Genomic DNA, 24,953 nt, shown 5'->3' with positions numbered 1-24,953 from the left:
TTTGGGGGCATTGGGTGTAGCCCTGCTAGGGCTGTAACAATGAATTGTGCATTCCAACACTCAGTGGCATAGCGTGGGGGGTGCAGGGGGGGCCAGCCGCACCGGGCACAACATCTGGGGGGGGGGGGGGCGCGCTCGCACTCACAGCTCTCTGCCCCTACCTGGCTCACTCACTCTCTCTCACCGCAGTGCTGGCTGTGCGAATCCGATCCGAGCCGCCGGGTCGCCGCCCACTGTGGAGGGGAGGGTGCCAGGCGTGCGGTGCGGAGAGAGAGCGAGGGACTATCTGGGGGAGGGACAGTGCCTTGCCCCGGGTTAGGGGGCGCAAATTACTTGTCTTGCCCCAGGTGCTGACAACCCATGCTACGCCACTGCCAACACTCTCCCCATTCACAAGACCCCTCCAGCTGCCCCCTTCCCCCTTACCGTACTGCACGAGAGACGAGGAGTGGCTGGTGGTGCCGCTGTCCCAGGACGTGGCCGCGCTGCTGCTCCCGGATGGCTGAGGATGCTGAGCTGCCAGCTGAGCCAACGCCTGGGCCGTCTTGAACTGCTCCAGGAACTGCGAGCCGGTGGTGGTGGTGGCAGCAGCAGCGGAGGCGGAGACTGCGGTGCCTCCGCCGCCGCTTTTGGCCTCGCCGACGTCGCTGAAGCCCTTCCCCAGCATGCCGACCTGAAACGGCAGGAAGGGAAGGCCGGCTGAAGCAGGCGCGTGGCGGCTTTGGCTGGGCAAAACAACACAGCGGCCCCAGATAGGGAACCAAGAGACTGAACTCTTCTAAATACAACACGACCGCAAGGTTCAGAGGCTTGTCCTTTTCCTTACCATGCCGTGGTGCGGGAAGGTGTTCCCCGAACTGGGCTGGGCTATAGGAGCCTGCTTGGAATTGCTGAACACCAGCGGCTGGCTGAGGGCAGGTGCCTGCGAGGAATCCAGGTTGGGCGACTCGTTCTCCAGAGAAGAAGGGGTCTTTCCTAGCAGCACAGCAAGGTCGATTCTAGGAAGGAGGCAGAAGCGTCACCGTGAGCGAGGGGTTGGGTGAGCGGCCTGGCCAGCCCACCACTGTTCCTGCACCAAAAGGGATGCCCCCTGCCAGGGCTAAAGCTAACAAAGTGAATTTCAATAGGATCAAATGTCAGGTTCTGCACTTGGGGCAGGAGGAACCAGCTGCATAAATGTTAAGATGGGGGACACACCTGGGTTTCCACTAGTACAGTGGTGCCTCGCAAGACAAAAAGAATCCATTCCGTGAGTCTCTTCGTCTAGCTGTTTTTTCGTCTTGCGAAGCAAGCCCATTAGCGGATTAGCGCTATTAGCGGTTTAGCGGCTATTAGAGGCTTAAGGGATTAGCGGATTAGCTGCTAAAAGGCTATTAGCAGCTTAGTGCCTTAGAAAAAGGGGGTCGGGAGCAAAAAAAAACCCCCAGGAATTGCAAGACATTTTCGTCTTGCGAAGCAAGCCCATAGCAAATTCGTCCTGCGAAGCACCTCCAAAACGGAAAACCCTTTCGTCTAGCGGGTTTTCCGTCTTGCGAGGCATTCGTCTTGCGGGGCACCACTGTACATGTGAAAAGGGTCTAGGGATCTTAGTAGACCACAAACTGAGCATGAGTTAACAGCAGCAAAATAAGCCAATGCTATTCTGGAGTGCATCAACAAAAGTACAGTGGTACCTCTGTTTGCGAATGGGATCCGTTCCGGAGGCCCATTCGCAACATGAAAAGAACACAACCCGCAGCAGTGCGTCTGTGCATGCGCAGATTGCGACTCGCCGCTTCTGCGTATGATGTCATTTTGCGCATCTACGCAAGTGGCAAAACCCGGAAGTAACCCTTTCAGGTACTTCCGGGTCACCACGGGACGTAACCTGAAAGAACGTAAGATGAAGCGGACGCAACACGAGGTATGACTGTATAGTGTGCAAATCCAGGAGGGTAGTAGCACTGCTCTATTCTGCCCTGGTCAGACCACACCTGGGGTTCTGTGTTCAGTTATGGGCACCAAAGTTTAAGAAGGATGCGGACATGCCGGAACGTGCACAGAGGGGGGCAATCGAGATGACGAAGGGCCTGGAAACCAAGCCTTATGAGGAACAGTTGAAGGAACTAGGTATGCCTGGAAAAGAGGAGACTGGGAGGAGATACGATAGCTATCTCTTTAAAAATCTCAAGGGCTGTCACATGCAGGATGGAGCAACCTTGTTTTCTCCTGCTCCGGAGGGTATGACCTGAAGCAATGGATTCAAGTTGCAAGAAAGGAGATTCCAACTAAACATCAGGAAGAATTTTCCGACGGTAAGAACTGATCGACAGTGGAATGGGCTCTCTCTCTCTCGGGAGGTGGCGGAGTCTCCTTCCTTGGAGGTTTTTAGCAGAGGTTGGATGGCCACCTGTCACGTATGATCTACAACTCCCAACTCTACAATTCTATGTGATCTGCTTGTGCACAGAATTACCGTCCAGTGTAGAATCAGGCAGGGTTGGCAGAGGATCTTGGGCATACCAGCAGGCTGCTGAGGTGGCTGAATGCCTCTGATGCTGCCTGTGCCAACATGACACTCTCCAGATGTTTTGGACTACATTTCCCAGCAGCCCGTGTTAACCCAGCCATTGGCGGAGGCTACTTTAGTCTCTGATCTGGCATCCACGGTGAAATTGCTCGTGTTCAGTTTCTGGTCTTGGGAAGCAAACGCACACAGAAACCAGGGCACAAAAGACCTTACACCTCAGGGAGAAAGTTGTGGGTTTTGTGTTGGGTTTGGGGTTTTTTTGCTTTTTCAGGCAGAGGGAAGCCCCTTCTGGGGGCCACAGAGGCAAATGTGGACAGAGCAAGGAATGTGAATTTTCCCTCTGTGCAGCAGCCTAGTTTTTACACGTGCCCCCCTCTCTTTCTATCCTCCATCCTGGGAAGCAAAAGAAGCTTTATCAGAGCTCAAGGACACATTCCAGCCGGACAAAAAACTCCCAAGAAGAGCGCAAAGGAGGACTGTTGGTGAGGAATGTGCCTCTGGATGTTGTGCAATCTGGGGGGGTGGAAGAGTCCCAAGGGCCAGATGGAGAGGACTCAAGAACTGCATTGGTAGGAGCCAGAGCAACAATTGGTAGGAGTCAGCTTGGGGGACGGGAGCAAGAAAACCCAAACCAGTACATGGGGCGGCGAGAGAAGCAGCAAGATTGTTCTATCTGGCAAGCAGAACTGCTTCCGTTGATGGAAGGATTGTAATAGCACGCCTCTGAATTCTTCCCAGGGTGGCCTGACACAGCCCTGCCTGACCTCTGGTCATACAGCGGTACCTCGGGTTACATACGCTTCAGGTTAGAGACTCCACTAACCCAGAAATAGTACCTCGGGTTAAGAACTTTGCTTTAGGATGAGAACAGAAATTGTGCTCTGGCGGCACGGCAGCAGCAAGAGGCCCCATTAGCTAAAGTGGTGCTTCAGGTTAAGAACAGGTTAAGTACGGACCTCTGGAACGAATTAAGTCCTTAACCCGAGGTGCCACTGTACGGCCAGGGCTGAGTTGGAGAGTCCAGCAACGTCTGGAGGACTACAGGCCTGTCCGCCACGTCCTGGATAGGGCAATGGTCTCCCCCCCAGCTCCGCTGCCAAAAAGAAACTCATTTCTAAACTGAAGCCCAGCTACTGTGGGAGGCGCAAATGGGCCACCTTTGTCCAGCCGTGATGGTCACATTTTCCGCAGGCAGAGGCACAGAGGAGACGTTGGAGGCAGTGAAAATCTTGGTCTCTGAAAGCTGGGGAAGGAAAGGAGAGGTAGGAAGTTAGGGTGATCCCAAGCCAGAGAAGGCAAAGCGCACACAGAAAGGGAAGCCACGCAAGAGCTGGGGTGTACCTACATCTTCATTCCAGTCCTCGGTCCCCCATTCCTCCGTCGCCGTCCTCCACGCACCTGGCAAAGAACAAAACAGAGAGGGGGTTTGGCACAAGCGGATCCTGGGTGCTTCCCGGGAAAAGGGGGTGATTTTTCAAGAAGCATTGCAAGCAGCTAAGCGGGTTGGTGCCCCTCGCCCAGACAGACACAAGCTTGGGGTGGGGGGAGGGGGGAGAAAATATGGGCACACCACGCAAGCTCCCCCACCCACTGAACCCCAAAGCAAAGAGGCTGGACCCTGGAATCACTGTGGGGGAAAGAGATCTCTTCCTTGACCCTGTCCTGAAACTCACTTCCCTTAGGAACAAACGGTGATGGACAGCCCTGCTGATATTCTACATGCCCCCTGCCCAGTTCCACTGCTCTCTTGCAATCAAACGTGGCATCTCTCCGCCCTGCCCATTCCTCCTCCTGCCACTGCCCCTCCCCAAAGTCCTGCAAAAGCCCAATTTTCCCAGAAGATCGCCGCCACCGGATTAGGATCCGTGCAAAATGGACAAGTCAAGGGAAGGTTTTGTTCGTGCATGCGTGTGTGTTCGCACAGATTTATTTATCCAGACAATTTATAAACTGCTTAATTACAACAGTCTCTAAGCAGTGTATAAATAACTCAAAACTACACGATGTTCGTGCGTCCTGCAAGAGACTCGCTCAGGTGTCTCCCCCTGCAAAAATTTGCTTTCAGCCCTATGAAAGCGAAGACAGGTCTTTTCTCAAAGAGGCAGGTTGGGTAAATGGTTAAGAAAAAGCTGAATCAAGCCAAGATACATTTCTTTCCCATGTTTTAAGGTTACTTTTAGTAAGTAAAAAAGCCCCCTGCCCCCCCTGCTGCTGTTCAGGTCACTTCCCTGTTCCTTGAAATCTTCATTTATTGACTATGGGCATTTAAAAACATGCATGCACTCTGCTGGCTCCTGAAGGTGTGCTTTGCTTTTTAAAAAACCCACATAGCGCCATTAGCCAAAAGTGCAAGGGAAAAGATATGAAGACTTGAAACTGGGGGAAAAAGAAAACTCTGCAAGGCACTACAGCTGGGAGTTGGACCAGGGAGACTTGAAGCACACCCACCCCCCCAGCCACGTTTCTCAGGCATGAAGCTCGTCGAGAGACCTTGCAGCAGTCCCACACTTTCTCTCTCTCAGTCTAATCCAGGTGCGTAACCCCCGGGGGGCCCCAACTCCCATCAGCTCCAGCCAGCACGGCCAAGGGCCAGAGATGATGCAAGCTGGGAGTCCCGCCTCGCACGTCCCCCACCTCCCCAATCTGCTCTGGGGTTTCTTCCAGCCCCCCCCCCAAAAGTAGAACAAGGTGGCGTGCCAGGAGAAATTCTGCTGGGCAAGCCAAGCGGTTTTACTCGACTTTCACTAGATTCAACACCCTGTCAGCATTCGCCAAATCTGCAGAAGTCTGCACACACTTGGTCCCTGGATGGCTAGCAAACCCGACTTGTGTAGCAGGACTGCCTCCCCTCCGTAGTTCAGGCTATCAGTGAGTTTTTTAGAAGCTGCAGAAGGGGATTAACTCAGGATCTCTTCATGGTCAAGGCGCAACTAACCTGTCTTCAGTGATCCCAAGTCTGCGCTCTTGCTTAAGGACATAAGAAATGGCCTCACAGGATCAGACCAAGGCCTTGCCCAACTTTCTCTGAAAGAAATCTCAGCCGCCTGCCAGCAACTGGCCAGCGACCCACCAGGAGATTGTAAGAACCCACCAGTGTTAACTACCCACTAGTTGGAACTGCAAACGAACCATCTGTAGATCTTGAGGAAGGCGTTGCAGCAGAAATTGCCTCATCACTGGCTCCTCAGAAGGCCAATCAGATGGAGCCTCTGTGTTTAGAGGCAGTGTATTGGTGGATGCCAGATACTGGGGGACTGTCACCTTCAGTCCCACTTGTGAGAGCTCAACAGAGGCACCTAGCTGGTTCCCCCCCCCCCAACCCAGAAATATAGATGGACTCCTTGGTCTGAACTGACAAGGCCATTCTGAGCTTATGTCCCAAGGATACTTGGCCTTCGAATCAAGATGCAAGAGCTTTAAAGTGCCAGGAGAGGGGAACCACAACAGGGGCAGCCACAGCCGGCGGAGGGTGCAATCAAAACAGGCAGGAAAGCAAACTCATCTCCCCACCCGCCCCCCCCAAACACGGAAAAACACAACACATGGGAGCCCAAACCCCGCCTCCCCTTAAGAACACAGAGGTGTGGGGAAGGCGGGGTGGGGTGAGGTGTCAGTGTTAGTAAAAGCACAGGCAGGAACGTACACATATTCATTAAATGAAACCGAACCGAGATGGAAAGAGATGGAGGAGGGCAGGGGTTGTGGAGTGGGAGGAACGAGACAATGACATATCCACAGATATATTCCAAACTTATAAATAAAGAGATCCCGGGCCATTAGTGCACCTGGATTTCTCGTACCAGGAGCAGTGTCAAATTTTCGGGGATAATTTGACCCCTCACCCCTAATGTAATCAACTCCTGAAAAGAAACAGAAAAAGAAAAGAAAAAGAAAAAAAGAACGGGGTAAAAACAGTGAAAACGGTTTTGTATTCTAATGAGAAAAGTGAGGCGATTCTGCCGCTGCTGCTGATGCCACCCCCCCTTCCCCACCCCCAAGACTACTCTGCCGCCCACCATACCTGTGGATATTGTTAAAATTAAAAAAATATACTTCATACTACAAACTAATCATGGGAGTATGAAATGAGGAGTGCGTTCTGTAGACACTGTGGACAAGTAAACCCTCCTTGGGGGCCAATGAAAAGGGTCGTCCCCTTCCAGCGACGACTTTTAACAGTCCCCCTTTCTTAGCTCAGGACACACAAAGAACGGCGGGATCTACTTCCAAGAGAAAAGTTAAAGGCGCTGCAGTTCTCTCCCTCCCCGCTTCTACATTTCTACTGCACTTCCAGGTAAGGGAACCTTCCTGCCAAAACCTCAAATGGTCTTTTTGTCCAAGCAGAAAGACATCGTTGTCTTCTTCTATGGAGGAAGGCCAGAGCTCAGAGGCAAGGTCCCAGGTTCAATCCCCAAGGGAATTTCCAGGTAGGACAGGCAGAATGGCCCCCCTCTGCCTGAAACACTGGGGAGCTGCCTGCCGGTCAGTGTAGACAGTACTGAGCTAGATGGACCAGGATTTCCGAAACTTGGGTCTCCCTACTGTTTTGGGGCTACAATTCCCATCATCCCTGACCACTGATCCTGCTAGCTATGGATGATGGGAGTCCAAAAACAGCTGGAGACCCAAGTTTGGGAAGCTCTGGTCTAAGCCATTACAAGGCAGCTTCCTGCATTCAACACTTTAGTTCCCTGAAGGTTATGCTGTTGCTGCAAGAGATGAAAAGGGTGTGCAATGGAGTGGTGGGTGGAGATGATTTTTCTTCCCTTTCTTGGGAAACCTTCATTAAAATCATAGGCTGGCCGACCCAACTCACCCCTGCCCAGTGGAGGTTAACCACCACATTCTAAAGACCAGGGGTAGCTGATGGGATGCACTCAGATGATGCTGCGAATCCCCGCTCCCACCAGCCCCAGCCAGTGTGGCTAAAGCTCAGGGAAGATGGGAGCTGGGAGTCTAGAGGCTTGCATGGTGCCACAGACTCTCCAACCCTGCACTAGGACTTGCCAGGGACACCCTCAAACTCCAATGCAACTTTCCCCACAGGTTTTGCAATCGAAAATACTAAAACGGATCAGAAGCGCTTAACGTGGATTGTAACCGCGACCCAAAGCAGTTTTAAACTGAAATAAAACCAGCCTTTTACAGCATCAAGCACAAGTAAAATGGCTGGGTTTAAGGGCATAATGGGGCAACTGGATAGCCATTAAGTGGCTCTAAAGGTAAAGGTAAAGGGACCCCTGACCATTAGGTCCAGTCACGGACGACTCTGGGGTTGCAGCACTCATCTCACTTTATTGGCCGAGGGAGCCGGCGTACAGCTTCCGGGTCATGTGGCCAGCATGACTAAGCCGCTTCTGGTGAACCAGAGCAGCGCACGGAAACGCCATTTACCTTCCCGCCGGAGCAGTACCTATTTATCTACTTGCACTTTGAGGTGCTTTTGAACTGCTAGGTTGACAGAAGTGGGACCGAGCAACGGGAGCTCACCCCGTCGCGGGGATTCGAACTGCCGACCTTCTGATCGGCAAGTCCTAGGGTCTGTGGTTTAACCCACAGTGCCACCCGCGTCCCTATGATTAAGTGGCTCTAGGTGGCAGAATTGGGTGACTTCAATCACACAGGGGCATGGCTGGTCATCGCTCAGCGGCAGGGCAGGTGCTGGGAATGGTGGTTCTCTCCCCCCACCCCCAGTCTCCATTTAAAACAGTGTTTTTCAAACTTGGGTCCCCAGCTGTTGTTGGTCTACAGCCCCCATCATCCCTGATCACTGGTCCTGCTAGCTAGGGATGATGGGAGTTGGGTTCCCAGCTGTTGTTGGACTACAGGTTTGGGCAGTGTTGACATAAAGGGATCTCTGGGGAAGATGTCTACCTGCAACACCCAGAGTGCTGTTGCCAACCAGCCTAGGCAATACTGGGATGGCTGGACCAACAGGCTGACTTGATAAAATGCAACCCTTTATGTTGAAGAAAGGCAAGCTGTATTGAAGGGGACCCACTTGCTGGCCTTTTTACTGACAGGAGCTGAACTCTGGCCCCAAACTGCGGCAGCACAATGCGCCCAGGTCACTTACTCGTGCCGTCGTCCGGCTCAAAGCTCCCGGTGTTGTTCCATGTATTGCTGTTACTGTTCCCGTAGCCTTCTTCCGTGCTCGTGGGCTCGGCATAGTCCGCAGGGTTGAAGGTTCTGGAAGACAGGGTGGGTGAGGAAAGGGGAATTTGAGCGTACATCTCAAGGGCACGTCTGTCCTGCTTTGGCCCTTTAGTCTCTTCCCTCCCCCTATCCAGGCCACAGGTGAGTGTCATCTGGTCACAGATAAACTCCCTTCCTCTTCCCATCCCGCCCAAGATTAGAGTTAAGACAAAGGCTGCAAAGCTTACCCCATGCCTTGGGCTGAAAACCTTCCTCCCCGCCTTCCAGATCCACCTGCAACAACAACAAAAAACAGGCAGCTTTAAACCTTACTGGACCCAGGATACACCTCCAGGTAAACTAAACCAGATTTTTAAAAGTCTTCTATCTTCACCCATCTCTTGTTTCCCCCACCAATTTCACTCCTTTGAACCAAGGATGGGACTACAACTTCCATCATGCATCGCTGATGTTGGTTGGGGATGATATAAGCCAGCCCCCCCCAACAACTTTGGGGGGCAGAGACAGAGGGCCCCCAGCCTTGCTTTAAAGCAAAACACAAATGAGCCTGATACAACCACCCACCTTGTAGGTACCCAATTGAGACTGAGAGCTGGACTAGTGCCAGAGTTCAAATCCACAATGAAGGTGGAAGAACGTGGGATATTCTAGATGTGGAGAACCTGCGAGCCTCCAGTTATTGGGCTCCCAACTCTGACCATCTGCAGCAGGCATGGCTGAGGGCCAGGGTTGAGGGGCACTGTGGCCCCCAGAAGGTTCCCTCTGTGGGAATGAAACTTCAACTTCCCCTGCCTGGTTTCAGGTGCACTCGCATTAGGAATCGAACACCTTGTTTGTTTGATCACCGGAGGCGGCCCGTCAACTATCACAGCTGCAGGACTCGGTTGGCCAACGATGCCAAGACTTGCTGTAGCATACGCTGTCCCCCCTTTATAGCTATGAAGGAGCCAGAAAGGGTCTACTGGTATGCAGCCCACCGTACGGCAGGAGGGATGGATTCAAAGGCACTTTAAATCAGGATTTATTTATTCTTTGTCTGTCCTGAGTCTTGCGACGTTCGTTTGATGAGCCTGAATTCCAGTGCTAAGAGAGGAAAACCTCTCTAGATCAACTTCCTCCACACCATACTTACCGTATTTTTTGCTCTATAAGACTCACTTTTTCCCTCCTAAAAAGTAAGGGGAAATGTGTGTGCGTCTTATGAAGCGAATGCAGGCTATCCCAGAAGCCAGAACAGCAAGAGGGATTGCTGCTTTCACTGCGCAGCGATCCCTCTTGCTGTTCTGGCTTCTGAGATTCAGAATGTTTTTTTTCTTGTTTTCCTCCTCCAAAAACTAGGTGCGTCTTATGGTCTGGTGCGTCTTATAGAGCAAAAAATACAGTAATTTGATACACCACTCAATCACCTGTTTTTATGGTCTTACAAAAAGTGCATCTGATTCATCCTGTTCTCAAACGGACAAGCTAAGTAAGGGAAGCCTGAAAGTCTCACTTTCCACACTTGATTCCCAGAAACTGGTTATCAAGAGAAACCTTGCCTCCGACAGTAAGGGGAAAAAACAGCCACCGTGCCAAGTAGCCACTGGCAGCAGTATCCCCCATGGTAATTTCCAGTCCTCTTTGTAAAAGCTATCCAGGCCGCTGAGCCGCCTCTCTCACCTCTGCCTCGCCCGCGGCCTCGCCGCCCTCTCTCTGTGCCTCTTCCAGTGGGTCCGGCTGTCTTGGCACTGTCCAGTCCATTCTCCTGGCCCCGAACTGGAAGACACAAAACCACACTAGTAAGTTTCCAGTGTGTTGAGTGCAGGGGGGGGGGGCGCAAGGCTCGAGTGCTGTGCTGAATGAATTAAGGATTCTTGTGCGAGCTGCAGAGAAGCTGGCTTTGCCAAGGGTTTGCCCTGCCCACCAGGTGCACCCTCTCGGAAGATCAACCTCTTGCCAGGGGAGAGATGGGCGGTGACAATCCACACATGATCCCCTTCCTCTACTGCAGCAGAAGCAACCCACGCCACACCGTTCCCGTTTTTCCAGCCCTGCCCTGCAATAGGCTCGGGTCTAAATTTTACAGACTCAGCGTCCTCAATTTCCCTTGAGGGTCTTTAGAATGAACCATCTGCTTTTAAAGGAATGGAGATACGTGGTCTTCCGATGAAAATAAAATACAACCCATAGGTTGCGAAACAGATGTTGTAAAGTGGGTTGGGTGGTCTTTTTTTGTTGTTGTTGTAAATAAGATACAAACACCCAAGCAAAACACATCTTCACAGTTGGCTTGTGAAACGGCATTTGTACAAAACAGGTCTCAATTTTAAAAAACAAAAAACCCTAAGGATCCCAATTACCCAAGACACCTGGATATTTGAAACATTTTATTGACTCCCAAGCACGGCTAACTATTAAAAAAAGTGTGGAGCAGGAATTTAAAGTGTGGCTGTTATTTTTCCAGCTCCGTGCACAGCAATGCCAGGTACAACAGGGAAGCCATAACTGTGTCACACTGCACATCTCCAGCCGTGGGGTTTTAACCATCTGCTACCTTTCCTCTCGTCTCGTTGCCCCACCCCACACCGGCAGCTACCCCGCACAAAGTCGCGACTCGTACACTCTCTTCCGCGGCTCGTCCCTCGGCCCCTTCTTGGCAATCCACCTCGTCGCCGGCTGAAGTCCCGCTCCCTCTCCCGGTTCTCTTTGCTTTCTTCGCTGGGTTCCGTCTGCCCGCTGTCTTTCTGTCCTGAAACCCCCTTCTTCTTCCCAACCATCTCCCAGGAGTGCTGTGAAGGGAGAGGCAAGATTAATTCCCACTCTCCATGCATTGAACACACGTTCAATTTCACAGATGCATGCAAGAAACATTATACAGGTTTCATTGAAGTTGGTCACGGTCATTTTATTAAAAAGCCCCAATATTCTTTTTCAAAAAATACTGTATTTTTCGCTCTATAGGACGCACTTTTTCCCCTTCAAAAATGAAGGGGAAATGTGTGTGCGTCCTATGGAGCGAAGACGCCATAGCCCCGCGACCCTATCCCGGCTGGAGAGGTGACGCGCAGCTATGGCAGGAGCCTCTCCGCTGCGCCTTTCCGACCCCTCTTGCTCTCCAGGCTTCCAAGGTAGCCGCCTGAACGCACCTTAAATGGCACCTTGTTTTAGAGCGGGAAAACAAGAGGGGGAAAGTTCTCCCCCTCTCTGCGCAGCGCCTCCTGCCGCTTCGCTGAAGGGGCGCTGGGCAGAGAGGGGGATAATTTTTTTTCTTGTTCTCCCTCCTCTAAAACAAAGTGCGTCCTATTGTCCGGTGCGTCCTATGGTGCAAAAAATACGGTATTCTTTTTCAAAAAGCACAGCACAGGAGAGATGTGGATATACTTGTGCTGACCCTTATAAAACAGTGTACCGGGTGAGTTTGTACATTTTAGATTAGTTGCAAAGATGGTATTGTAGAACTATTGTATTGTAGAACTAGACTTGTACCCGGTTATTGTTTTTAAAAGTTTATAAAGTTTTATTTTGGAAAATAAAAATTTCATTGGAAAAAAAGAAAGAAAAACCTGCTAAATATCAACTAGAGTTAAAATTCCAGTTCAGTTCTGGACATTTTTTGAGAGGGAGGGGGGCAGAAAGCATAACTGCATCAACCAGGTTTCGTTTTTTCACATTTCTAAAATGAGAATTCATAGAAGGAATCAACACTGGAGCAGAATATTTTGCCAACTAGAAGCAGTATGCAGAGGGGGCCATGGATGTCAGGAGAGGAGAACCACAAGATCTGGGCCTGGGCCGATGAACAGGTGAGTCATCCTCAGTCTTCTCATGTCTCCCAAGGGCTGCATTTCCGCCTGGGGAACCTTCCAAGGGCCACATGCCAGCGGGGAGGCAAACGTGGGTGCGCAAAAAAGTACAAACACATACAGATGAGAGGCATTATCAGAGCTCAAGGACACATTCCAGCCACCCACAAATGCTTGGGATGCCAAGCAGGACTAGGGAGCGGTGTGGCCTGGGAAGTGTTCCAAGGGCTAAGCCATGGGTAGGCAAACTAAGGCCCGGGGGCCGGATCCGGCCCAATCGCCTTCTAAATCCAGCCCGCGGACAGTCCAGGACTCAGTGTGTTTTTACGTGCTGAGCTCCGCACGCCCCAAGCTTCGGGATTAGCGCAGCGCTCCGCTAGCCGTGGGAGACTTCGCGCGGCTCTCCCACGGCTAGTGGAGACCTTGCCGGCACCCAGAAGCTTGGGGCGCGCTGAGCTCCGCACGCCCCAAGCTTCGGGATTAGCGCAGCGCTCCGCTAGCCGTGGGAGACTTCGCGCGGCTCTCCCACAGCTAGTGGAGACCTTGCCAGCACCCAGAAGCTTGGGGCGTTCTGAGCTCCGCATGCCCCAAGCTTCGGGATTAGCGCAGAGCACCTGGGGGGGGGGGGAGAATAATTTTTTCCCCTTTATTCCCCCCCCAAAAAACTAGGTACGTCCTATGGGGCGAAAAATACGGTACATGGGCTGCCCTTCTCCCCTCCTCAATGCTACTCCCTTTGCCCAAGAGAGAATAAAAAAGGCCTTTGCAACCCGCAACGCCACTCTGCTAACTGAGCCTGCAAAGCCACAGATTTACCGTGTCCGGGTTGCCTTCCAACAGCACGTTGATGGCTCTGTTGACGTCCCCATTGCAGTCGTGCAAGGCGATGACACACTCATCCTGGTTCTTGCCCGTGATGTCGATCAGCTGCCGAGGGAGAAGCAACAAAGCATAAGGCCACCCGTCGAATCGGCTGGGACCTGTCGCCAGTCACAGGACTTCAAACCCCTGAACCCGAGTGCCTCCCTAAAGCTATCCAAAGCAGCCGTGAGTGTGTCCATCGTGTTCCTCTCTCCCAGGAGACATCAAAGACAGCTGGCAGGGCAAGGAGTTAAAAGGCACACTCTCCTTGGAGAAAGAGTCTTCCCCTCTGCTCACGTCCTCCAGCACCCCAAAAAACTTACTTGTTTCACTTTCTCCTCAAAGTCAGCATCGTTGTGGTCGGATATCATCTGTGCAAGTCGGATTTGCTCTGCAGTGGCCTGTGGAGACAGGGGCCAGAGGTGGAAGTGTTAGAATGAAACAGGGCAGAAAGACAACAAGTTAGCCCTGTAAGTGGGGCGTCTGGCCGGGAGCAGGGAAGCTGCCTGAGTAAAGAATGAGCTTGACACTGCCATTCGCTCTGCCCTCAGATCTGAATTGGGTACTTCCAAGGCCAGGCAGCCACAGACATCATGAGGGAGGAGGGCAAAGCAACAACGCTCCCACCATGAAGTTACGAGGGAAGAGCTGCGTAAAGCCCTGTCCTACTGGCTTAGATATTCATCACCTGCTCAGAGCTGATAGGGAGGAATTTTCTCATAGAGACACAACTATATAACTACGTTATTCAGAACTGTAACTTTAAGAATTTGCACCCGAGCTTGCTTCTTCTCTCCCTAACCCTTGTCTTAAGAGATTGTAAACCCAAGGAGCAGGGACTGGTTTGTGTAAGCTGCTCTGCTTTTTGGCTAAGAAGCTGAGTACAAATACACTGGGACTAACACACTGGGACCAAGACTGAGAGGTTTTAGTCCTCAGTTAAGGGTGAGGATCCAGAGTGCAGTCTAAAGTAGGGATGAGATGTATTTAAATTTTCTCTCATCATGTCTGTTCTGATCTCTGTTAAACAAGGATGAAGGCTTGTTGTGGTTATCAACGCAAGAGCTCAACTCCTCTATGTTCACCTCTCATTAATCTGGTATTAATTTTCTATTTCTTATACATATCAATAGCACAACATGCTTCCATGGAATGCAGATTAATGGAAAACCAGAGGTTCTGGAACAGAAAGGATAAGATATTGTCCCCTTTTGCAATCTCTCTTCCCCTCTTTGAAAAAAACCCAAATGTTTGAAAACTGTAATAAAAATGAATGATAGGCAACTGGTTGGGCTTATCAATGGGGGAGGTTTCAAGAGCTTTTCACTGCCCAGGCAACCAGATGTTTTATCCAGATATCCCAACAGGTTTCAGCATCAGTGGCCGGGAAATTAGTCCTTTCACCTGCCACACGTATCAAGAAAGTTTGAGCACTGTTTTCCCTTTAAAAAGGTAGACGGGTCTTCCCTTCTCCTTCCGATTCTTCCTGTGTTTGCCCACAAAGCCAGAACTTTGCCTCAGCTCCTAAGCATGCAAGCTAAGAGCAGCCCGAAAGGGTGCGGAGGAGTTTTCTTTTGTCTCGTGGGAAAGACGTTAGGCCAGCGTGCTCTTAGTCACAACGGAAAAAAGGAAAAGGTGAGGGAGCCAAGAGGACTCCTCCCCTCCCAAAGCCAACTGGTTTCCATGGACACCCTGGCCTGCTCCGCCCTCACCTGTGGCCTCTGTTTGTGCTGTGCCTGGTTCTGCGTCTGCTCCCAGCTTCCCCGGGCTCGGTTAGTGCCCACCGATGTCATCATTTACAGTATATACAAATAACAGTATTTACAAGGTAGAACTCTGTGGAGGGGAGAGAAGAAAAAAAGTTTTTTTTTAAGGAAACGAGCAAGCAGATGGCCCAGCCACATTTTGCCAACACATCCCCTTTTGTGATTAACATGGAAGAACCAACTCCTGATCCCTTAAGTCAGGCATGTCCAACAGGTAGATCACTGGATGTCTGTGGCAGATCACTGGCTCCCCCCAAAGAAGCTCAACAACTTTGACCCGAACTGCCAGATCACTGCCAGTTTTTAACTCTGTGAGTAGATCACAGCCTCTTGGGAGTTGGCCACCCCTGCCTTAAGTCAAGGGGTCAAGTATTCCTTCTCGCAGTTCTGCCCCACGTCCCGGTATAAATGGCCTTCTTAAAAGCATCAGCTTGCGAGGACTCGCATGTCCCAGGTACAGAGTCCACTCCTCAAATCCCTCAGACTCACGCCAGTTCTCAAAGGGGAGAGTTCTAAGTTTGTTCTCAGCTTTGGCTGAAAAAGCCTTTGATAAAACCCATCTCCTCAAGGAAAGTTTCCATGACCAATGGAAAGTTACAGGTTGGTGTTGCAACAGAAAAATAAAAATAAAAAGGGAACTTTGACAAGTTGGCATCTCAGAGCAGGGCAGCGACATTCTCCAGCTGAGCTGCATCCAGCAACCCTCAGAGCTGGTAACCAGGGAGTCGTCTTCGCAAGATCAGAGTTTGAAGAAAGGGTTGAAGCGGGGTCTTTCCTGGTCCTCAGGCTCAGATTCTGGCCCCAAGACCACACCAGTTTTCAACAAGAATCACAGCAGTTTTCAAAAAGAATGAAGCAAGGCTTTATAAAGTGGCAAGAGGAGGTCCTCATAAATCTGCGCTGCCCTGCCTAAAAACAGTGGCACAAACACTCTGGGAATTTGCACCCTGCAAGATGCATTTAACCAAGAACGCCTACAAACGCAAGGGATCAGAGACAGCATACATTTCACAAAACCCACACCTAATAAGTTTGAGAGGAGGACCATAGCTCGGAGGCACCAGCTTCAATCTCCAGGTAATGTTGGGAAAAGGCTCCCTTGCCTGAAACCCTGGAGAGCTGCTGCCTGTCAGTGTAGACAGTACTGATCTGGATGAGCTAATGACCTGACTTCCCAAGTTCGTTAGTAGGCTGTTATTCACAGTGGCCAATGCTGACCAGATCAGATACAAAGAAATCCAACTAAATGATGGGTTCTATTAGAAATGATAATCCCCCCCCCCCATGAGTTAACAAGACACTGTGGCCAGTGGGGGGGGGGGGCAGTGTTTTTCATCAGTCTCCCCTTCCTTCTGCTTAAAAAAAAAAAAAACCGCTTCGGAGAGTAAAGAGGCCCTGGTACTCCATGGGCTGGAGCATGGCCAGATTTTATACTAGGTGATTGCAGGGGAACAGAAACAACAGAACTAAATATTTATATTTTTTTTCTTGCAGTAGGGATGAAGGCGAGGAAACCTTTGCAGTTCAAGGGCCACATTCCCTCACAGCCAACCTTCCAGGGGCCACATGTGCAGGGCCAAAGGAAGATATGGGCAGAGCAACACATGCAACTGTTAACATTATTATCAGGGACGGGGAGACGTTCTGTCCCCTAGATGCTACTGAATTACAATTCCCTAACCACAGGTGTGTGGACGCGGGTGGCGCTGTGGGTTAAACCACAGAGCCTAGGACTTGCCGATCAGAAGGTCGGAGGTTCGAATCCCCGCAATGGGGTGAGCTCCCGTTGCTCAGTCCCTGCTCCTGTCAACCTAGCAGTTCGAAAGCACGTTAAAATGCAAGTATATAAATAGGTACCGCTCCGGCGGGAAGGTAAACGGTGTTTCCGTGTGCTGCTCTGGTTCGCCAGAAGTGGCTTAGTCATGCTGGCCACATTACCCAGAACCTGTACACCGGCTCCCTTGGCCAATAAAGCAAGATGAGCGCCGCGACCCCAGAGTCGTCCACGACTGGACCTAATGGTCAGGGGTCCCATTACCCTTTTAACCACAGGTGTGCTGACTGGGACTGATGAGAACCGACGTCTAGCAACCTCTGGAGGGCCAAAGGCGTTATACAGTAGGCGACAGTCCAGCCACACAAGAAACAGAGATTCCTACACACCGTTCTATATCCAGCTAGGCAAGAAGCATTGCCACAGTTAAATGGTACATTCCAACCAGGGAAAAGCCCTTGAACAGGGTGCAGAGCAGTGGCAGGGTCTTGGAAAGAGTCCCCAGGGCCACATCCGTGCCCCAGGATTGAGGTTTTCCATCCCTGCAATAGGGGGGCTGTGCTTCAAGAGATTGCGGGAGAGTAGGACAGAGAGAGAAGGAAATCATTTCTCTCAAACCAATGCAAGAACAAAGTTCTATGGGGCCACCAGAAAGGAAAGCATGCTTGAAAAATAGGCTTTCTCCAACAACTACCTACTGTTCCTTAGGGAATTCTGGCATCTACATGCAGAATGACCACAAAAACACAGCAATTATTCCCAGGCGATGGGAGTCGTGGGCAAGCGGCTCACGTGGCTCTCAGGATCCTTAGTGGCACACACTGGGGGCACCTGAGCACTGGAGTGGCAGACAAAGTTACCAAGTGGTCTGGAACAAGGGACAAAAACCTCCATTGGTGGGTCAGTGCTGCCTGTACACTCTTATCTCATGTATGGACTACAGCCACAGGCAACTGAGGACCAAGAATTATGACCTGCTTGCCCCACTGAACAGTTTGTTTGCTGCTGGACACAAGACAAGCTGCAGAGCACATACATGCTTTGCACACACAGAAGGTCCTAGGTTCAGTCCCAGCAAACAAGGTTTAAGGATCCCAGGTAGCAGGTAGAGGCAGCCTGACCAAACTCAGATATATAAACTAATCGCCAAATAGCACCTTAAACCTAGGTTGCGGTCACACAACGGCATGTCTAGATTTGTTATTATTATTCTTATTAATTTCATTTCTATACCGTTCTAGATCTTAAAGAAAAAAAGTCAAAGCAACATTTGACAACCCATTAAAACATCAAATAAAACAATCCAGATTATAACAAATTCAAGCTTCAAAGAAAATATTTCCGTTCCTTTTGCAAGTGACATTTTGCTTTCCCCATATTTATTTACCTACTTAATTTATAGAGCTGCCCCGTAGCAGAAGGACTCTAGGAAGCCAGTGTGGTGTAGTGGCTAGAGTGTTGGACTAGTACTTTGGAGATCAGGGTTCAATCCCCACTCAGCCATGAAGCTCACTGGGTGACCTTGAGTCAGTTGAAACCTCTTAACCTACCTCACAGGGACATTGCAGGGATTAACTGAGGAGGAGGAGGTGAACCATGGACTCCTTGGAGAAAAGGGTGGGATATAAATGCAACAAATAAGCTCTTCTGCTTACCTGCTTAAGAAAACTGGAGGGGCCAGCCAGATGGAGATGGCAGTTGCTAGCCCAGCACCCAGAGACCTCCATGTGGTCGCAACTGGACCGGCACCAGTCGCAAAACGCACCTGGCGCCTGGCTAATTTCTAGCACCGAGCTTGTCTGTTAGAGGAAGTCAGGCAGCAGGCAGGGAAGGCCTTGGAGGCCTGCTGCCTTTAAGTGTGGTAGACAGACGAAAGACTCCGCTGCTACTCCATGTGGGTTTTATACACGGGAAAGGGAGGGTTTTGCACCACCCTGTCTTTGCCTCGAACAGTAAAATGTCTTGGTAAAGACCCCTCTCTGACGAAGACCCTGGAGAGTTGCTGCCGGTCAAGAACAGACTATTCTGAGCTAAATGGACCAGTGGTCTGACTCGAGGTATGGCAACTTCCCTTGCTGGGAGGAAAAGCCATAGCTCAGTGAAGTGAGGTCCAGCTGCAGCTCAACAACTGCTTTTCAGCAGTGAGCTAAGCAGCTCTGCATACAGAAAACAGACTTTTAACCCTCTGTTCTGCAGGATGGCTTCAGGACAGAGTGGCCCCCCCTCCAAATCCTCACAGCTTCAACAAAGTCGAAAACCTTGCTGAAGGCAAACCTCTTGAGCCCAGCAGCCTGTAGTCATGGTTTGTGTGAAAATAAGCTGGCTTTTGTAGTTCAGAGTCTGTTTTACTTGAATCTCCTTTTTTAAAAAACAAAGATGGGAGAACATTAAGAACAATTAGCATGAACCTGTTCCGCATGCAATATGCCATAAGAGTGTTTTATTTTTAGACCTTTCCAAAAAGGTTGGGAACGACGTCACTGCCCAAGACCTTGGGGAGCTGCTGCCAGTCAGAGCAGCCCTGATGGATCTCAGCAAATGTCTAGCATCCATTCCAGCAGCCTACTCCACATAACCAGACAGATATCTCCCAAGACGGCCACAAAAACAGGACAGAAAAGTGAGAGCAACAGGGATCCAGAGACAGATTCCAAATTAGGCATCATGGCTAATAGGCCTCTCCCTCTTCCATCAATCTGTCTCGTCCCCTTCTAAAGTTATCCAAACCAACAGCCTTCATCAAATTCTACTGTGCTGAATCCTACAAATTAATGCAGCTTCAATTAGTTAATGTATAATGCAGTTCAAAATACTCAGATGACATTGAGGTGGCTCTCTTCCCCTACACTCCTTTTCGGTCCCTACAAATTACAAGGCCTTCCAAGGGAAGGACTGTGGGGCTATTTATGCTCAGGTCCTGACCATAAATACCTCCCTGAGTTGGCATAAAAAGGAGCCTCAGTGCACTTCCTGTATTACAACGCCAGCGGCTTCCATCTCGTGGGTGGAATAAACTTCCTGTTTATATGTGTGTAGGCCTTTGAGTCAATGACAGAAATCTATAGCTGTCCATTGCTTTCATACAAGAAGTTTCATTCCCACACAAGTCTGGGGACTTAGAGGGGTCTATCCAGGTGCCCTCAGTACCCACAGCTGGGAATTTGGAGAGAATCCAACTAGATTTCTCAGTCTCTACAGATCACTGCAGGGACGCGGGTGGCGCTGTGGGTAAAAGCCTCAGCACCTAGGGCTTGCCGATCGAAAGGTCGGCGGTTCGAATCCCCGCGGCGGGGTGCGCTCCCGCTGTTCGGTCCCAGCGCCTGCCAACCTAGCAGTTCGAAAGCACTCCCGGGTGCAAGTAGATAAATAGGGACCGCTTACTAGCGGGAAGGTAAACGGCGTTTCCGTGTGCGGCTCTGGCTCGCCAGAGCAGCGATGTCACGCTGGCCACGTGACCCGGAAGTGTCTCCGGACAGCGCTGGCCCCCGGCCTCTTGAGTGAGATGGGCGCACAACCCTAGAGTCTGTCAAGACTGGCCCGTATGGGCAGGGGTACCTTTACCTTTACCGATCACTGCACCATCAAGAATAAGAGTTAATTCTTGAAAATAAGATTCTGGCGTAATCACACCAGATTGGACACCATGGAAACTCACTGATAAGCTGGAGAAGATTTTGCAGAGAGAGAGAGAAAAGAAACTCAGAAAGAACACAGAAAGGTCCAGATAAGTTGTGTGCAGGAGAAAGCCTGAAAATACTGATACTGATAGCTAAAGAAAATAAAGAGAGATGAAGGATATGATGCGATGAGCTTCTTTAAAGGAGAACAGCCACTATTATCTGAGATCACAGTTTGGGCCAGGATGAAAAGCTGTTGGTTTCAGTTCACTCAGGAAAATTAAGCATTAGGAACAATATTTATACAATACTCAAAGCCTTCAACCATCTTTAATAGAGTTAGTAAGATTGGTCAGTGCTAGGATTCCCATTATTACTATTCAGTACGAATTGATAAGGCAAGTGTTGATTGATAAGGCAAAGATAATCAAGAGCACTGCTGATGTTCAGCTCATAGCTTGAATGCTTAATCATTACACTAAGAAAAAGTTCCTCAGATGCCTCAAAGCCCGGCTTCACATCCTTTTCATGCAGAAGATCACAGGTTTAATCCCAGGTAGGGTCAGGAGACCCCTGTTGGAAACTACAGAGAGCTACTGCTACCCAGTGTGGAGACAATACCGAGCTAGCTGGACTAATGGACAGAGTAGCTTTCTGTGTTCCAAACAAAGTCTCCCAGAGCAATATGCAGTCTTCTTTTTATAAGTTTGAAGGAAAGGCTGCCATGGGTCTGACAGACCCTTTAGTGATGAATACCCCCATGTAAAAGAAGAGATCTGGTCCCACAAAGCATCTTCTGGGACTCCAAGGTTCTAAGAACAAAGCAACAAGAAAGATGGTTATTCTTTGCTGGAAAGACTAGATACTGGGAAAGGCCAGCGATCCTGACAGCGTGTTTATGCTTCCGGCAACCTGAGCAGGCAAACTTCACAGCTATAGATGGAAAAACACAGGTACACACAAAAACCAAAGCAACTTTCCCTTTAGCAAAATGTTTTTTTTGTACCTAAGGGTGCAGTTTTCTGTGACTTAGCCCCACTGAAGTCAGTGAGATGTGGTTTGGAGTCACAGGACTGGACTGCACAGCAGATCACAATGCAAACACACTTTACTAAAAAGCTATACACCTTCACCCTGAAACTTGTTTTGTGTCCATAGCAGAACATATATATTTAGTTGTAAATATGATTTATTCATTAGTAGCAGTGGTAGTAATAACACCTAAAAAGGATCTTATCTGCTGGACTCTATTTTCTCAATATGAAAAAGTTTAGAGTATTATTTTGGTTAGTTACAAGAACCGCCTTAGGAGAGACATAATGGCAAAAGTGTTGACTTTCATTGTGTGATGCCTGAGCATCCCTGAGCCCTTAAACTCCTAAAGCATGGATGGAGAACCTTTGGCCCTGCAGAGGTTGCTAGACTGCAGTTCCCATCATCCCTCCACCATTGGGCATGCTGAGGCTGATGGGAGCTGAAGTCCAACAACTTGTTCCAAAGAGCAAGGGAGGGAAAAGGAATATTAGCACAAATCCCAAGCCTCAGAAAGGAGAAACAAATAAATAAGCAACAAAGCAGTCACTCACTGGTTCTGTTCCTTGTCCGTGAGACAAAAATTAACAGCAGCCTAGGTTATAGAGGGATTGCTCCAAACTGTTCCATCTACTGTCTTTTAAAAGCACAGAAGCTGCAAACTTAAACCCACTTACCTGGGAGCAAGCCTCATTGACCTCAAAGTAGGTATGGTTAGGATTGCAATGTACGTTATTAAGAATCACTTTCTGAAAAGCAAGAACTTAGGTTGAAGAAGCCAGGCAGAAGAGAAGATGCTGAATAGCAAGAACAACAGAACCAAGAGTGTTTGTGCTGTACTGATGCAAGTTCTCTGGCACAAAAAGAGGACTTTTCGAAGGATGGGATGCAGAAGCAGCATGACAAGCAAGGACTGGCCATGGAGCTGCAGGCAGTCAGCTTTCTCAAAGGCACCAAATCTCAACTGAAATTGCCATGTGGAAAGTGGAGGCCCTAGAGATGGTACTGGTGACTTGGAGCAGATGGCCTGGCCGGAGGGGACACTGAAGAGAGAAGAGTGACGGAGATCAACACAAACTCCCAAGCTTTGAGGGAAAATGAGCTAGCTGTCCTGCAATACAAGCAGAAACACCATTACGCAAACCCCACTGAGTGAAATCGAATCCTCAGGAGAATGGTGGTAGTTAGCTTTTAAAGGCAGGACAAGAAGAAGCTCTGCAGTATTTGAAAGTCTCTTTTCGTAAACACCACACCCTTTGGATTGAAAGCTTCCGGCACCGAGGGAATCCTGGTTCTTTCAGTGCCCCATCTGTCTGCCTGGCACCAGAGGTCTTCGCAAAGTCTCCTAGACAAAGTTGCAAGAGTAATCTGATAAGGAAGTTCAGCACCCGTGCAACACAGGATTTGGAGATCTGGATTCGAAACTGTTTGGCACCAAGGCCAGTTATGCTCTTTCATCCACAAGCAAAAACAGTGAGGGTTAGATAGAGGAAGGTAACCCTCCCACATAAGGGGGAGGGCAACATCCTGAATTCTTTAAAGGAAGGGCAGTATCCAAAAATATTTTTAAAATCCAAGGACACAGCTAGGAGGTTTAAGGAACATTCCAGAAAACTATTTAGCATAATAAAAGGGGGGGGGAGTTTTTATAGCCAGTTAACAGTTTATTCAGAAGTTAAGTACCACTTGCATGAGGTAACTTTATAGTAAGGGATGCACTAGCAGCTCAAACTTACAAAGTAATAAGGTGAGAAGAGTCTTGCAAGATCTGGAAAAAGGCCCATCTGCATCTTGTTCTCAAAGTGGCAACTAAACACTTCTGAGAAACCTACAAGATGGGCATCAGCACAGGAGCATTGATCCTTAGGAAACTGGTATTCAGAGGCCTTTGATAAGGGAGGACATAACAGAGCTATGATGATTTGTAGCCACAAATGAGACTCATCTTCTGAAGTTCCAGCAGCACCGGCCCTCAGGAAACGAACACTCAGAGGCCTTTGATATGGGACGAAATATATAACCATGATGACTTGTAGCCACTGATAAGACTCATCTGCCATAGTCCCGCTTTGTACAATGGAGTTTACCTCTTTACTTCAGCGCCCAAAGGACTGCAGCTAGAAGGAGCCCAACCTAGCTTCAGAGTTACTCGGAAACAGAACGCTGCTGCTGCAAACTTGGCACAAGCTGTTGTTTCTCTTCCTCCCCACAAAAAAAACGAAAGAAGAGGAGACCGAGGAACTTTCTCTCCTCCCCTGACTTTTTTATTTTTAAATCGTTTCCACGTGCAGGTTTTTAAGGGCTACTTGGGGAATGTTTACAGATCTGCGGGCGGTGGGGGCAGAAAAGAGAAGTCGTCTAACTCTCACAGCCACCAGCCAGATTTAACAGTTTTTTACACCTTGGCGGGGGGGGGGGGGGAGAAAGAAACAGAAACAAGCAGTCCTGGGGGGAAGGAACAATGGATCCGGCTTTCTAGAGAGGAAAAGAAAAGTCTCCCCCACCTCGATCGCAGGAAGCTCCCCCCCAGGCCTGGTTGTCCGGGAAGAAGGATCAGCTTGCAGTCAAGGGTGGGGTTCTGTTTGCGGTAAAGGATTTAGAGTGGGGGGGGGAGGAGAGAGTTGGAAAGAAAGACTCCTCTCTCTCTTTTCCCCGGTCCCCGGAGCTCTCTGGAAGCGGAAACAGCCCAGAGGGCCTCAAGGTGGGGCGAGGAAGAGAAGGAGGAATGTTTTAAAAATAGTGATGAGAGTAATAACCAGAGTAAGAAGAAGGCGGGTAGTTTACCTACCCAGAGGTTGTGGGGAAAGGATCGACCTCGAAGAAGTTTGAGCGGGGGGGGGGGGATCGGTCCCGCCTGGTTCAGCCCGACTCAGCCCCTCCCTGGCCCAGCCTGGCGCGCTACGCAAGTCCCCGGCTTCGCTCTGGCCGACTAGGCCGCGGTGGCGCTCGGGACCGGAACTCTCCCCTCCTCACGCCCCCTTCCCCCGCCCTCGCCCCCTCCCTCCCTCGGAAGGCCCAGCAGCTCCACCGCCTCCTGGAACAATTCCTGCCGGCCGGACTTTCCCCCTTCTACTCACCCTCCACGGAAAGCTCCTTTTTTGAAGCCCAGGGGAAAGGGGGGAAAAAAATCCCCTCACAAAATATAGATATACATATATAAGTATGTATTAAAGAAGGAATTTATTATTATGATATGGTGGGTGGGGGGGAAGGGGCGGGGCCGACGCTTAAAGGGCCCGCGCGCAATTCCCGGCGCGGCCGCCAACTTTACCTGAGTCTCCACCGCCTCCTCCGCCGCCGCCGCCGCCGCCACACACACTGACAACTAACCCAACGCGGCCGCGGGGCCGCCCCTCTGCCCCCACCACGTGACGCGCGCGCGCGGGGATTGGAGGGAGGGCCGCGGCGCGGCTTCGGCCCGCGTCACGTGACGGGCGGCGGCGAGGGAGGCCGGGC

The 24,953-nt window shown here is 50.2% G+C and overlaps 1 protein-coding gene across 32 annotated transcripts in view; it reads right to left on the bottom strand.

Moving 5' to 3' along the window:
* UBAP2L (ubiquitin associated protein 2 like) overlaps positions 1 to 24,939 on the bottom strand; it is a 50,720-nt gene extending 25,781 nt beyond the window's left edge. For 12 of the 32 annotated variants that reach the window (XM_083416461.1, XM_083416466.1, XM_083416483.1 and 9 more), the window contains exons 1-13: positions 24,769 to 24,888; positions 15,021 to 15,144; positions 13,632 to 13,709; positions 13,264 to 13,374; positions 11,265 to 11,433; positions 10,325 to 10,420; positions 8,893 to 8,938; positions 8,586 to 8,698; positions 6,295 to 6,369; positions 3,855 to 3,907; positions 3,667 to 3,752; positions 827 to 998; positions 427 to 673 (exon numbers count right to left, since the gene is read on the bottom strand). In XM_083416461.1, coding sequence (XP_083272587.1) covers positions 427 to 673; positions 827 to 998; positions 3,667 to 3,752; positions 3,855 to 3,907; positions 6,295 to 6,369; positions 8,586 to 8,698; positions 8,893 to 8,938; positions 10,325 to 10,420; positions 11,265 to 11,433; positions 13,264 to 13,374; positions 13,632 to 13,709; positions 15,021 to 15,104 — 1,330 coding nt within the window. In that variant the 5' untranslated portion in view covers positions 15,105 to 15,144; positions 24,769 to 24,888. Of the gene's footprint in view, positions 1 to 426; positions 674 to 826; positions 999 to 3,666; positions 3,753 to 3,854; positions 3,908 to 6,294; positions 6,370 to 8,585; positions 8,699 to 8,892; positions 8,939 to 10,324; positions 10,421 to 11,264; positions 11,434 to 13,263; positions 13,375 to 13,631; positions 13,710 to 15,020; positions 15,145 to 24,285; positions 24,450 to 24,574; positions 24,655 to 24,768 lie in introns of those variants that run through there. The other 20 variants (XM_083416492.1, XM_083416462.1, XM_083416474.1 and 17 more) reach the window with 14 other exon arrangements.
* Between the last annotated feature and the right edge of the window lie 14 nt (positions 24,940 to 24,953).

Source organism: Podarcis tiliguerta (genome assembly GCF_965153285.1).
Source record: "Podarcis tiliguerta genome assembly, chromosome: 16".
In the NCBI taxonomy this organism is placed as follows: domain Eukaryota; kingdom Metazoa; phylum Chordata; class Lepidosauria; order Squamata; family Lacertidae; genus Podarcis; species Podarcis tiliguerta.
This window is presented reverse-complemented; position numbering and strand designations above follow the sequence as displayed.